This window comes from Hippocampus guttulatus, chromosome 15 (assembly GCF_054856545.1).
Source record: "Hippocampus guttulatus isolate MCC_2025c chromosome 15, RoL_Hgut_1.0, whole genome shotgun sequence".
Lineage (NCBI taxonomy): Eukaryota > Metazoa > Chordata > Actinopteri > Syngnathiformes > Syngnathidae > Hippocampus > Hippocampus guttulatus.
This window is the reverse complement of record NC_141275.1, coordinates 10,853,338-10,866,503: the sequence shown is the minus strand read 5'-3', so window position 1 is coordinate 10,866,503 and position 13,166 is coordinate 10,853,338. Positions and strand designations below refer to the sequence as shown.

The 13,166-nt window shown below is 41.7% G+C and overlaps 1 protein-coding gene across 1 annotated transcript in view; it reads right to left on the bottom strand.

Moving 5' to 3' along the window:
* gabrb2b (gamma-aminobutyric acid type A receptor subunit beta2b) overlaps positions 1-13,166 on the bottom strand; it is a 34,181-nt gene that overhangs the window by 11,809 nt on the left and 9,206 nt on the right. The window contains exons 4-5 of the mRNA XM_086131139.1: positions 8,146-8,366; positions 3,031-3,113 (exon numbers count right to left, since the gene is read on the bottom strand). Coding sequence (XP_085987265.1) covers positions 3,031-3,113; positions 8,146-8,366 — 304 coding nt within the window. The remainder of the gene's footprint in view (positions 1-3,030; positions 3,114-8,145; positions 8,367-13,166) is intronic.

Sequence of the window (13,166 nt, the reverse complement as noted above, 5' to 3'; positions counted from 1 at the left end):
TATCGCTGTGCCTCAGCCTAAAATCCGCATTGCTCCATTTTTTTTCTATGCCAGCAAATTGTTCAATTTAGGTAGAACATAATTAAATTAGAGAGCAGTTGAAAAAGTGAGGGCACACTCCAAAAAATCCCAGTTGCACAGCAACTACTTGCTTAACTTATTTAACCTCTACAAGTGTACAATGCTTACCTATGTTGACATTTTTTTTTCACGGTGAACGTTTCCCTAATTGAATTTCCCTCATGAAAATGTAAGTAAATGCCAAGAAATGCTTCTCTACTTGCGGGAGAGCCTTGCCACAAAAAGGTTTATAATTGCCCATAGATTCCACAAGATGGCACGAGGCCCTTCTCTTCTAGTATTAGAGAGGGTTATGGCCTACATAAATGAAGCTGTCACTTCAATATTGCTCATTGGCACCAAGATGATGCCAAATCAATACATTTATATTATTTGACTCGGAAAGAGTGCATTGGAATGGGACCAATTCGAGGTCAAACATCAGAACCTCAAAATGGCCCATTCCATACTTTCTACCAGTTTGAATGTCGCATCGGTATTAAACCACTGCGTTAAAGTGAGAATACAGATATTACCAAAAAGAAAATCATTAAGTTTACATCAGGGACATCTATTTATTTCTGATTTGATGTACAGTTTTTCGAAGTCTACAGTGACCGATAATGATACCATTTATTGCGATCTGGATATTTGTTCCCCTCAAGGAGTTACAAGTGAGATCAATATAAAAGTCACCCATTTGAAACGATCCAAGCATTTTGTGCTTTGAACCGTTGCAAAAGCTTTAAAATGTTGAGCATTCAGCAGCGTTTTAGTGATTTGCATGATATCAACAAAGAGAGAGAGAGAGGGAGACAATTGTACAAATGACAACAATAGGGCGAATAGGAAAGGAACTCCATTAAGCCTAATTGGCAGAGATATTAACGTGTCCCATCTGGGGGGGAAAAAAATGAGCATTTCATGGCAGCACAAAAGGTCTGAGAGTCTGTGACTGCCGGTGGGCCAAATTTAAATGAAATTTTGGGTGATTCCATCTGTGGAGATAACAATACAAGAGAAGAGCTATTTAACTGGGACTGTGGCATATCTCCCTGTCTGCATCTGACTGCAGGCTTTTTATCTGCCCCATAAAATGATGTCTCCGTTGATTTCTTTTAACGGTCAGAGAAGGATGTCGGCGTCAGATAAAATACCGGCATCTGATGAAGGCAATGAAACACCCCCCCCCCCCCCCCCCCCCCAAGTGAAGTACAGTAAGTCCAATTTAGTGACGTCAAGACCAGACACCCAAGATAACAATGAAACCAAAGCGGAATGTGAAGTTGATTTGCGTCTCAGGTATTGCAAAACAAAAGTAAAATGACAAAAACAAAACGCGTGAACAGGAGTTAAGTTCGCAGGTAATTGTATTCGACTTGAAAGATGTGTTTTTCCCACATATTTTGGTTGGATTCTGAATTGTATGTTGACAGCCATTCAACTTTATCCTGCTTCTCGAACATCATACTGCAAAAGCCCAGTTTAGAGTTCTTCCGCCTCTCCATACCGTACACGCTCTCGTCACGCTGTGCGATTGCTTTTCGGCAAAACTTGGAAACATGGTAGTGGAAGTTCAAAGTCAAATCAATAGATGGTAATTTGATGTATAAATTGGGTTTCAAGCAATTCTTTCATGCCCGGCTGCAAGCTTTGGCCTCTCGGAGACATCCATTTGCCAGAAGCGAATGCACCCCGTCACGAGTAAAAACCGAGATGGCGAATAAACATTCAGCTCACTCCAGATGAAAACCCTGCTTGACCAAACACAGAAGCAAAATGCAGCACCTGCACAACTAACTGCTTCCTTTCTGCCTTCCCTCTGTGAGCTGAAGTGGCTCAACTTCAAGATTCTGTTTGGAGTCCCCAATAGTTCAAAGTGACTTTAATGTCAATTCTGGCGTCCAATTAAAAAATGTCTCTCATATTGCTGCAGCATACCGAGAGGCTGGAGCTGGCTGCATGCCTGGGCAGCGATGGCACATCTAAAGATAAGAAAATAAATAAGGAAGGCACTCTAGCCAGAGAGAGCAGTGGCTCCCTCCATATGATCTGGGTCATTGGTGCAGAAAATATAATCATTACTTGGTAAGAAAACGTTAATGAAATGATACTCTAATAGTGACGGTAGAGGTCTTAGGCCGGACACAAAAAAAAAAACACGGCTGTGTATATTTCACAACTAGTTCAATGAAGGCAAGTTCAACATTTCCTGCCAGAGCATTTTCAATTTTATATTCCCCGCTGCACTGAAGAGCCATTTTTTGCAGTCGAACATGGGCTCGAGCTAATCAAAAAGACAACGTGTAGTTTTCTGGCGTTCAACGGATGAGTGACCGTTACGGTGTTCATGATTTATTCAAAAAAGGTTCACAGCTGCTGTACTCGCGGAGTCAGAGTGACATCTTGGAACAGGAAACATGCTCGTGTTGAAGTTAGGGCACCTGAAGAACACCGTGTGGTGGCGCGTCATGTCACAGTGACCCAGACCTGAAGGTAGATTTCCAAAATAAAACATAGCGAATGTTTTACTTTCTCTTTTGGCTTTTTGCATCACTTATTGGAGCTGCAGATTCATTCAATATCAAAAGAAGAAGAATATTAGAAGAGAAAAATAAACCTGGAATTACATTAGCTGAGTGGACCGCCATTTACAGCAGGAAAACGTTGACGTCTACTCGGCAAGTTGGCACCTCATGTTTTTCAAAGTCATGAAAATATGACAAATTTCTTTACGTTTGTGTTCTCATCCAAGCGCTAGCAGGCGTCTGTTTTCGTCATACTAGTAACTACTTCCTGCTTTCGTGTCAAAGGATCATGGGAACCCGCTTTTCTGTAGAACGTGATTTATTCACCCTAAGCATTTAAGAGACTCTGTTTCCGAAACAGAACTTGGGCTGAAAATCAAACCTTTGTAATTTCCTAACAGACAAAAAAAATCAGTCATTGAAAAGGGGAAAAACTACTCACAACTTTCAATTTCCAATGTGCAATTTTGCTCATCCAGTGGATACCTTCTGAGGTCCATCATACAGGCAGCGGTCGTGGTGATCCTGCAAACACATTTGTTGATTTTGACAGAACAAGCTGATTAGACGGTATCCGTTTTATTTTTTTATTTTTTATTTTTGCATGAATGTTGTCTGAACTCATGAATAATAATATTATAGTAATATTCCACCCATAAAACGTGTATGACTGTTGCCCTAGTAACCTCCTGAGTGAAATAAGACGGCCGGATAGGTCGGCTGCTGATAACAGCCAACCATAAATCAATAGATAAGCTTCTGTTGTCCATCAGGCTTTGTAAGAAGAACACAAGGATGAGTGTTGTGTGTGATGAGGTTGATTCCCACAGTGGGAGTTGCCACGGAGCAGCACGGAATGGCGGGTAATCGCGTAGGCAACACCTTACAAAACAGATCAACGCGTGCCAGTGGAGAAGCTCATCACGAGCCCGAGTGCAGATATAATCACCTCGTCAGCCTCTTGGCCCTAACTGGGCTCTTTCTTCCACGTTGAGAAAGAAAAATCTGTCCGGCGCCAACAGTTATGCTTCTTGTCATCTTTGCGTTGGATAGATGGCTACTATTTCTGAATCACTTGGAGTGATTCACCATAAAGTGATTCACGACAGGAGGTCCTCGGGAGTAATAATGGTTTTGAAATAAGACTTTTGGAAGTTTTGAACAGCTGGCACAGGGCACGAAGAGGCACGCCGAGATGCCGCTGTACTCACTGTTTTAATAGTTTTGGATATGGCCTCGGGGTGTTTTTCTAATACACTAATTAGAACTTTACTGGCATGTGTTAGTTTTCGACTATGGCACATTTCAACTTCAAAGTACATTTGGAGTCATTTCAGTTTGTCGCCGCTTCGTTTCACACTGAAATAAAATGTGAACCGGATTTGCTATTTTAGTTCAAGAACTGTGTCAAGTTTTTCGTTGGGGAATCTTAATCCCCAATCGCATGATCTCAGACAGACATTGTGAGGAAGGCTGACTCGGCCAAATTGGATTTTGGATGAAGAATTTCCGAAAGCACACTCCAAAATGTTGTCGAAAGGCCTGTGTGCCAACTAACAGATACATGCTTGCTTTTTTGTAGCGTACGCCCCATCCTTGATAAATAAATGATGTTTGATCATGACAAGGTTGGATGGATTTTCCGTTTCACGTCTCTTGTCTTCATCAGCATTTCTTCCACCAGTTTAGATTTGCTGCTAGCGGTGAGTCCGCCAAGCATTTAACCGAGGAGTAAATTGCTGCTTACTTTGTGCCAAATCTCTGATCTTGTGTGTGTGTGTGTGCGTGTAGATAGAGTCAGCGGTGTAAGAACTGAGTGCAAAGAGCCTCTGGCAGAGTCCTTGGGAAGGCAGCCCAGGTAATGTAAAGGTTATCGTTGTGTAAATATTTACAAGGTGCGGTGATGATGTCACTTGTTGGATCCACATTTGTATGATTCACCATGATGCAGAAATAGAGTGACAGCAAGTAGTGAGTAATTGATGTCTCACTACAATCATATGTTTTATGATTGTTCATATCACAAAGCATAATGCCAAAATAAATAATAAATCTGCCTCTCAGTTATTTGCTTTTGAAAAAAAATGCCCCACAAATGTGGATTGTTAATGAACAGTCGGCAAAGACACTGTGTCTCTTCCGCTAACAACCCGGGCTAAACCTGGCTCCTCCCAGACGCACAAAGTCAAGATGCATCACTTCTACAAGATTTAATTCTCAGTTCACCCTTTTTTTTTTTAAAAGAGAACTTTGACACCATGTACTCCTTTCCTAATAACCAGGGCTTTGGCGGCACCTTGTGGTATTTTAGGGTATCACAGAAACAGACAAAGCTACTGGAGGTGGATTTGTGAATATAGAATCAAAAATAGTCTGGCTGCTAGCAGTCATTTTCACAGATAGATGATTTAAGTTCTTGGTTCCCTGCCTACATTATCAAGACGCATATTTAAACTGGGCACCACGGGAGAGAAAAAAAATTGAATTGGGTCACTGGTCGTGTAAATCCAGCCATGAAATGATGCATAATATTCCGGCTTGTGCTTACTTGCTGACCGCCTGAAGACGTCACCACCATCCACACCAACTGAGCGCCATATGATGAAACAACATGGTGGCCCTCACTTACGGGGTCAAGTCACGGTCAAGTAGCCACACACGCTTCAGGCCAGTTTTAACATCCGGGGCCGAGTAACATTTTACACATGCAAAGTTAAGACTGAACAAATAGTCTTCCTAAAACCACCACACCTGCTTTGTCTTGTACGTGGCTCTCTGACAAATCCATATCTTAACCTGTAATTGTTTGGAAAAGGGAAATATTGTCTTGCGGCATCCTAATACCGATTTATTTATTGATTTATTTTTAAGGGTCATGAAGTAAAATATCAGTTCTAACAAATACATACTAATATAATGGAATTCAGAACATTGAGTGTATAGAATGTGAACAGTGTAGTTTTAGTAGTTAGGTGGCCAGCTTAAATGAAGTGCAAGAATCCCACGATGGATCGTACACAATCCGATGGATGGTCAAGATGCATTATTGATCAAGTTGCAGAACACTTTGGTCCTGTCATTTATTCATCATAAGCTGCGGTTGCGCCTCTGAGCTCCGCGGATGCAATTTGAGTGTAAATGAATGTCCTTTCATCTCGACCGGATTGCTCATAAATTGTTCAGAAACGAAAGATGAAGCACACACCTCATTAGGCGGAACAACTTGATCTTTCCTGTGAAGCTCATCCTCGCGATTACCTTCTTCGTTCTTGCGACTGCTACCAGCGTCAAAGGCTTTTGACTTGCTACACGTAATTTAGATCACATTTCTCCAGCGTCTTCAAAATAGGGCAAATAAATAAGTCCGTTGGGGAGTGTAATATAAGATGACACATCCATCCAATTACCTTTCCGTCGAGAAGTCGCAATATGAAAAATCACACCACAAATTGCATCTGACCATTTTATGTGTAGAACACCATTGTCAACACCAAATCTTGAAGTCTGTGCTTTATTTTTATTTTATTTAATTTGTACATGATTAGCAGTCACTGACACACAAAATTGAAGTTAGCTTCTGTTATTATTAAATCCCTCCTTCGATCAAAAAGCATTTTTATTTGCTCTCTAAGCCTGGAAAAAACCCCCCCATCTCATTGACATTTACTGTCAAGCAAGTGTAAAAAAGACCAACTAAAGTAATATCCAATATTGACAATTGTTATTATGATCATTATCCCAGCTAAAGGTTGTCTTGTAATATTTTTAATATGCTTTGTTTTTGTAGTTGGTATTATTTCTCATTTGAATTGATTTGGCCTTTGGCGTAATCTGACAGATTTTTTGACAACATTAAATGTGATTACACGCAAAGCCCCTAATGATTGCTGCTGTTCTTTGTGCACGCCAGCTTCTGCTTTGCTTGGCACAGGGATGCCAAGCAAAGCCACCTAACAAAGCTCTTATCCTGTGAGAAGTGGCAAATAGACTCCTACTCAACAAAGCCTTTCCGCCGCCATCAAGGGCTTTATTTCATCGCCTTACAGCCTTGCCGCCCATTCACAGTCGACAAATAAGCTCATTGAAAGTACACATTTGCTCGTATTGTATTTAAATTCAAGTACCTGTACTTTGTTATAATGCGGTAATGATGATGATGATGATAATTTTTTCGTGGGGCTTTATGACCACTGTCCATTTACCATTACCGGGGCAATTTATTGTATAGTAGTAAATAATATTTTGGATGAGAGGTTTGATTGCAATGTGCAATATCTGCATGCGCTGCCTAGTTGTGATAAGAGCAACTCGCTGAACTCCTGACCCAATTCTGGCCACCCTACTTACATGATATTGAGTGTCAAGCGTGATGGATTTCTTCCCCCAATTTCATGCTAATCCCTCCCCCCTCTGCCCCCCCCCCCAACCCAAAGTAATATTTTGCGCTGACTTTTGTCGCAACTTCCGCCCTTCACAGCCAAGCAAATCCCAGCCATTTTGGATATTTCATTTGCATATTGGATTCAGCTGATACAGTAGGTCATGCGCTTTAACTCATAGGACACAACAAAACACAGGGATGAGTTTTCGTTCAGCCTAATCGGACTCTCACAATCCGCTGGGCGACCTCCTCAACATGAATTCCAGTCTCCCTCAGCAGCGCCGATGCGTTACCATAACAGCCATTAAGACCGTACGGTTTTTCAATAAGCTTTTTTTTTTAATAGCGTTTGGGCATCTGAGGTCTATTTTGCGAAAGGAACTGATGAGACATCAGCATGGTTGCAAAGTGCAACGTCAACGGTAAGATTGAAAGTCAGTCAGCTGGCTCAATTGTTTTGTAGTGGTTGACGCTCAGATGAAGTTTGGAATGCGATTTCCGCGCGTTGAAAGAATTCTACTTCGAATGCGGGTAGAGCAGCATCGGCAGAGTCATTAAAACCCGTAAGCAGTTATGAGAACTTAATCTGAACACCGTAATACGGTGAGTAATTGGCATTAATTGTGCTTTAATTAGGTCGCCGCATCTTTGTTTTATGACTTTGAAAATACTGCAGAGTTCATTTTCCAAGTGGTGTGCCACATGGCGCGGCACTCTCTGGATCACTCAGTCTGTTACTCCACTTATAGAATTGCTTGGATTAAATAGATCAAATAAAAATAAGATGAAATTCAAAGCTTTGGTACTGCTCAACAGATTTCACAGTAGTTCTGAAAGGACTGGACTGTCCTCGAAAGGATGTGAGATTGGTCATTGGGAAGTAAAGTCATTTAAATTCAGGTTTGACGTAAAGCTTGGTCTGGTCATCAGGTTTTCAGCAATCTTTTATTAAGACTTCACAAGAGAATAAATGATTTGAAGAAGCAGTCAGTTAGTGATGCTTCCTGGATGAAGAGCCACAGTCGGGTTACGTGATCAGCCCGATGTTATTAGCTTTGGGGCAACATCGCTTCTCACGTCAATAACTTCGCTCATCCGTGTCTAATGAGAAAATTACCGGACGAGAGAACCTGTCGACTCGTTGATATCAAACTACCAAGAGAGAACGGAGCTCACCTCAGACCGTAGAGCACAGTGCCATCCGGGTGCAGTCGGATCATTCTGTTTTTCACAGTGACACCGTGGACGAAAGACTTCTTGTCGTTGAGGAAGTAGGTGTCAGGCACCCACAGCTGGTCAGCCACGCGGTTATCTAAGGTCAGGTTGAGGGGAATCTCCGAATAGGACAAGCGCTTATCTCGCCAGGCCTGCTGGAAGTACATCGTCAGTGTGTAGTCCTGGAAGCGAAGGAACAAAGGAGGGTGGATAAAAAAGTGGTAAAATGGAATCAAGTATGGATGTTGGAATAAAGAGAGATGAGAGAGGGTTACTCTTTAAAGCCAGCGTTTTACGCGGTTGCTCTGTGATACTTTTACATGGCCGGCTTTCATTTTAGAGCCACACTGGCCTTCAATATTAGATGAAGCCCGCTTCAAATGCAAGCCTAACAGCACAAGTACAAAGTAAAAGAACTGTCAGAACAAGGCTGAAGGATGTGGCTTCTCGTCATGGCGATGTGAGCTTGAGAAGACACGATGAAATGTGCCTTATTGTAGCTACACTCGTAGCTGATTCTGTTTCCATTATTTCTTTAGTGGAATATTAATTTCTCATCAAATCCGAGGTTGAGATGCCTCCTGGAATGATTTGTGTACAATGTACAAGGGTCCACAGTTCTTGTCATTACTGAAAGAATCCTGTCAAATCACATTCGCTTGAGAGAATACATCAGCCTATATCGAGACAGACATGTCAAATACATGCACAGTAAGTGTTACATACAACTCTGCCTGTCTGTTTGCTTCATGTAGTACCTTATAATATTATAAGACACATGTTCCATATGCCACACAAAAACTAGTACGATACATGACAATACAAGTCACATATTGTCAAAATAAATCCGATTTGGAAGAGCTTCAAGGAATGCTAAGGTTATTTGGCCTCAGTGCGCCACATTGATTCACCGCTGGAACGGAATACTTTCCAACCAGTAGCAGGAGGAACATTTGGTCCCTTAGCGTTCACTGACCTCACTTAATCAAATGACTTACAGGTTTAATTTGTTGCGTGGCCACCCTTACAACTCAAAGCACTCATGCCTCAAATCATCTCTCTCCATTAAAATGAATGGAAACACCATTAATCCGTTCCAGTGCCTTACAAAACATTGTTTAATATGTTGTTTTTCATATAAAAAATGGTATTCTACAGAATTGAAACCCACGCAACTTATTTTAAAGGCCCTTGAGAGAGTTTACCCATGACAGCATAGAAGTTGAAGTCTGAGTGGACCAAAACATTCAAACAAGTGCGCTGCAAGCAAGACTATGAAATGGAGAATAGAGTGTTGGGAGTATTAATTTTTACAGTGCTTCTGATAGTGTTTTAGGCCTTGTTGATCTTAACTCACTCTCTTTTTGAGTGATTCTGGAGTTTTATCAGAATAGATTATCATTTTTCTCTAAAGTTTCTGGAGAGACATACACACCAAGCCGAAACTTGTTAATAATTCACAAACAAACAGAGGAATTCCTTTTTCATCTGCTGTGAAATTCCGTCACGATAAATCTAGGACACAGTCAGCCCCCACAATCATTCAGGAAAAAGCAACTTTTTAACAACTCTTACATAAACTTCCTTTCTCGGGGAACTTTTTTTCTGTTGTTGCCATGACTGACATATCCACTTCCTGGCAAAGAAACTTGAACATGCATTTTTGAACATGCCTGGTGGATACAAATGCGATATTCCACAGCACCTTTGGGACCCGCATATTGCCTAGAGGAGTTTGAGTGGCAGAAGCATTTTTTAAAAAAATACACTTCTAATTTGACACATTTTGTCATACTTGTCATACCTTATTTAAAACCTTGCACTCAAAATTACAAGTTACGTTGCATGGTAGCATTTGGCAGTGTAATTAGAACAATTCAGTTAAAAACTTGATGGCGGCTGTGTCACTGGACTATAAACTATTTTTCTTTTTGTTGTTCCTACTCACAGCAACTTTTCAGTGGCACCTGCTGCTTTCGCAACACTTCCATTTCCAGTCGTCGGTTATGTAACATCTCACACTGGCATGCTGTGGATTGCAGCCCGCGTGGGAGATGAGGAGATGCTTTTTACCACAAAGTGATTTCTAATGAGGTACTCTGTACCTTCCAATTCAGTACATCTCAAGTGTTTGCTGACGCATGCGCATAATTAGTCTGTAAAATGGATACATCGCCCATTATATTTTCAAAATCAATTCATATTTCGCAAAGGCAACATTCATTACAGTACTGCGTTTACACTCGGAACAGTTTTGTTCTCCTCCTACATTTAAGTGTAGAAAATTGGCAGCTTCCACAGGAAGTTTTTTATTCCCATCCGTTTTATTCATCTGCTGGATATGGAAGCTGCTGCAGTGAAATTTCAAATGAAAATGTTTTGCATAATTCCGCAAATTAATTATGTGACCCACATTGAAACATAACCGCTTGTCTAATGATTCCTTTCTGTACTAAATTCGAGAAAACCCCTTGGTAATAGACTACGCAAAGACCATTCTGCCTTTCAGTCTTAGAACTCCAAGGCTTTATCTGAAGACGCACAATCCCACCCACCACTTACGGGCCACTTTTTACATCTGCATTCATCTCAAATAGACAACTGACAATCACTGCGGAGTAGAGTGGGTGCTGCCGAAGTGTGGCGGGGTTTCGACAGCCTTTTCTTGCAGGCTTATCTACTTGAGGAAGTTTTGGCTGGCTTTGTAGGACGGGCTCTGTGGAGGTGACACTGTGGCTTTGCCAAACTTTCCTAAAAGGCGACTATTGTGTGCCGCGTCTCGCTGTGGGAGGAGGAGGCTGGAAATTAGCAGCGCGACTGCAGTGACAGTGTGCGGCGCGCGAGTGAGGCTGTCATCATAACAGTCGTAATGAGCATCACGACATAAACGGTGCAAGCAGAGAGCGGGAGCGGGATGCAAAGCAAAAAGAAAGTAACAGTGATGCGGCAAGAATGAGAGTAATTTATGAACATGCCACGGCTCTGAGCTGTCAGGCTACGGCAATTCTAAGTAATTGTGATATTCTTGATGCTATAAATGGACTATATCTAAATTAAAAAAAAAAAAAAATCAATTTCAAAGAATCCGTCATTGTAAGTTCCACAGCATTGCTCCAATAGAACGTACACACATTTCTTGGGAATGGTAAATCACATGAAGCGCAATGTGTCAGTTAGTGAGTTTGGGAGACACGGAACACATTCTATGCGGCGAGCCAACGTCACAACGTAGATTGACAGACCTGCTCGGGATCATGTTACAGTAGCAGTCACTTGTTGCTAGGCAGAATACTGTATGTGGGACACAGTCAGGGGTGACTTAAGGGAGGTATAGTCATGTCGAATTCACAGGGCCATGACTGACACTGGCCCGAGAAAATAACATTTTACCATGGAAGCAGTGGTACATTTTTATGCCTAATTTATGTTGAACATATGGTTAACAAAAAAAGTTAGGCCTTACGATGCCACAAAAGTAATGGATTCCAGCCAAACACTCTGACCTCCTCCAACCTTGTGATGATCCAAGTGGCCCCAGCTTACCCTTCAGTTCTGATCCCTGCCCCCTGCGCCACATGGCGTCCCTCGCATTGGGAACAATACCAAGAATTAATATTCAAGTTATTCACAGGATATGGGATGTGTTTTTTTTCCAGTCCTCCCTCTAAGCCTTACACTGTTGCATTTGGCCTCATTTCTCCTGATTTCCCCCACCCAGGGAAAAAAAACACAATAAGTCCCTCGAAATGACATGACGAAATACAATGTTTGGCAATTTTCTGACATGCCGCCAATGCAGTTATTCTTGAATCCGTCCAGAGCGTTCATTCATTACCTCGTGGCGTTGCACTCATTTAGTTCTTTTCACGCGCAAGTGGCTGCCTTTTCTGGCAAACTCTTCTCGTGCCAAACATTTGCTCACTTATTTATATATGAAGGGGCTCATGATTGAGAAACAGAATTCATGCTTTGGAACAAGAAGAGGTCTTTGCAAAGAGATCAGCTAAAAGCTATGGATCATGTTTTAAAGTCTTTTTTTTAAAAAAAAGTATCCCAGTCTCACTCAACTCTTTAAGGCTGATTTCTTCCATTTTCCAAGATCAATGAAGGATTTTTGACCCTGAATTGAGAGCTTCGCTGGCTTAAATTGGCCATCGGTGACCAGTGAAGATGACCCGTGCCCTTTTAGGCTAATTGAAAGCTGATTGTGTAAGAAGGAAAAAAAAACTACTTTGGCGAAAGGAGAGGCGAATGATCAAATAGACGGGAAAGAGAAATGTTCGAGCTGATATTGGAACTTGGGTGAAAAGAGAATTTGTTTTGATGTGAGGTGCAGCAGCTTCTGCGAGGAGACATGGCCAAAGCAAGGGCCTTTTAGGTTGCCTTCCTCCGACCCTTGAAGCCTGTTTTCCATTTGAGAGGTGCAGAATAGAGCAGTGGGCTTGTTAAGGAGGGATGAAGGGGTAAATGAAAGCTGTCTAAAAGCTCAGCGGAGCGGCGATGCAAATTGCTTTCATTCTTCACAGCTTGCCACTTCCACGATCTGATTTCGGTACCGGCGGTGACCTTCCTCTGATGGTTTCTTTTACTGCTTTTATCCCTTTAACCCCCACCCACCCCCATTTTCTCCTTGCTTTATTTATTTCCGCATGTCCCATTTTTCCACCATTTCTGCTAAAGAGTGGAGTCCATCCATCTTAATCTCTTAAGAGCTCACATCGTGTCTATTTGTACGCATTGGGGAAGGTATAATGCGAGTGTGAGCACACGTGGGATAGTTGTGTGTCATTCGGTTTCTTTGCTCACCAAGAGCTGTTAGAAGCATAAAAAATGTTATCCACTAGAACTGGTAACAAAAGTGGAGAAAATATTTGGATTTGTAATACATTTGTCCATTTATTTGTTATATTAGCAGGATACTTCCGATGTAGATTGACAAATGTGTTGGGCCATCACGATTCTTGAGGGTAAATCAATTCAAA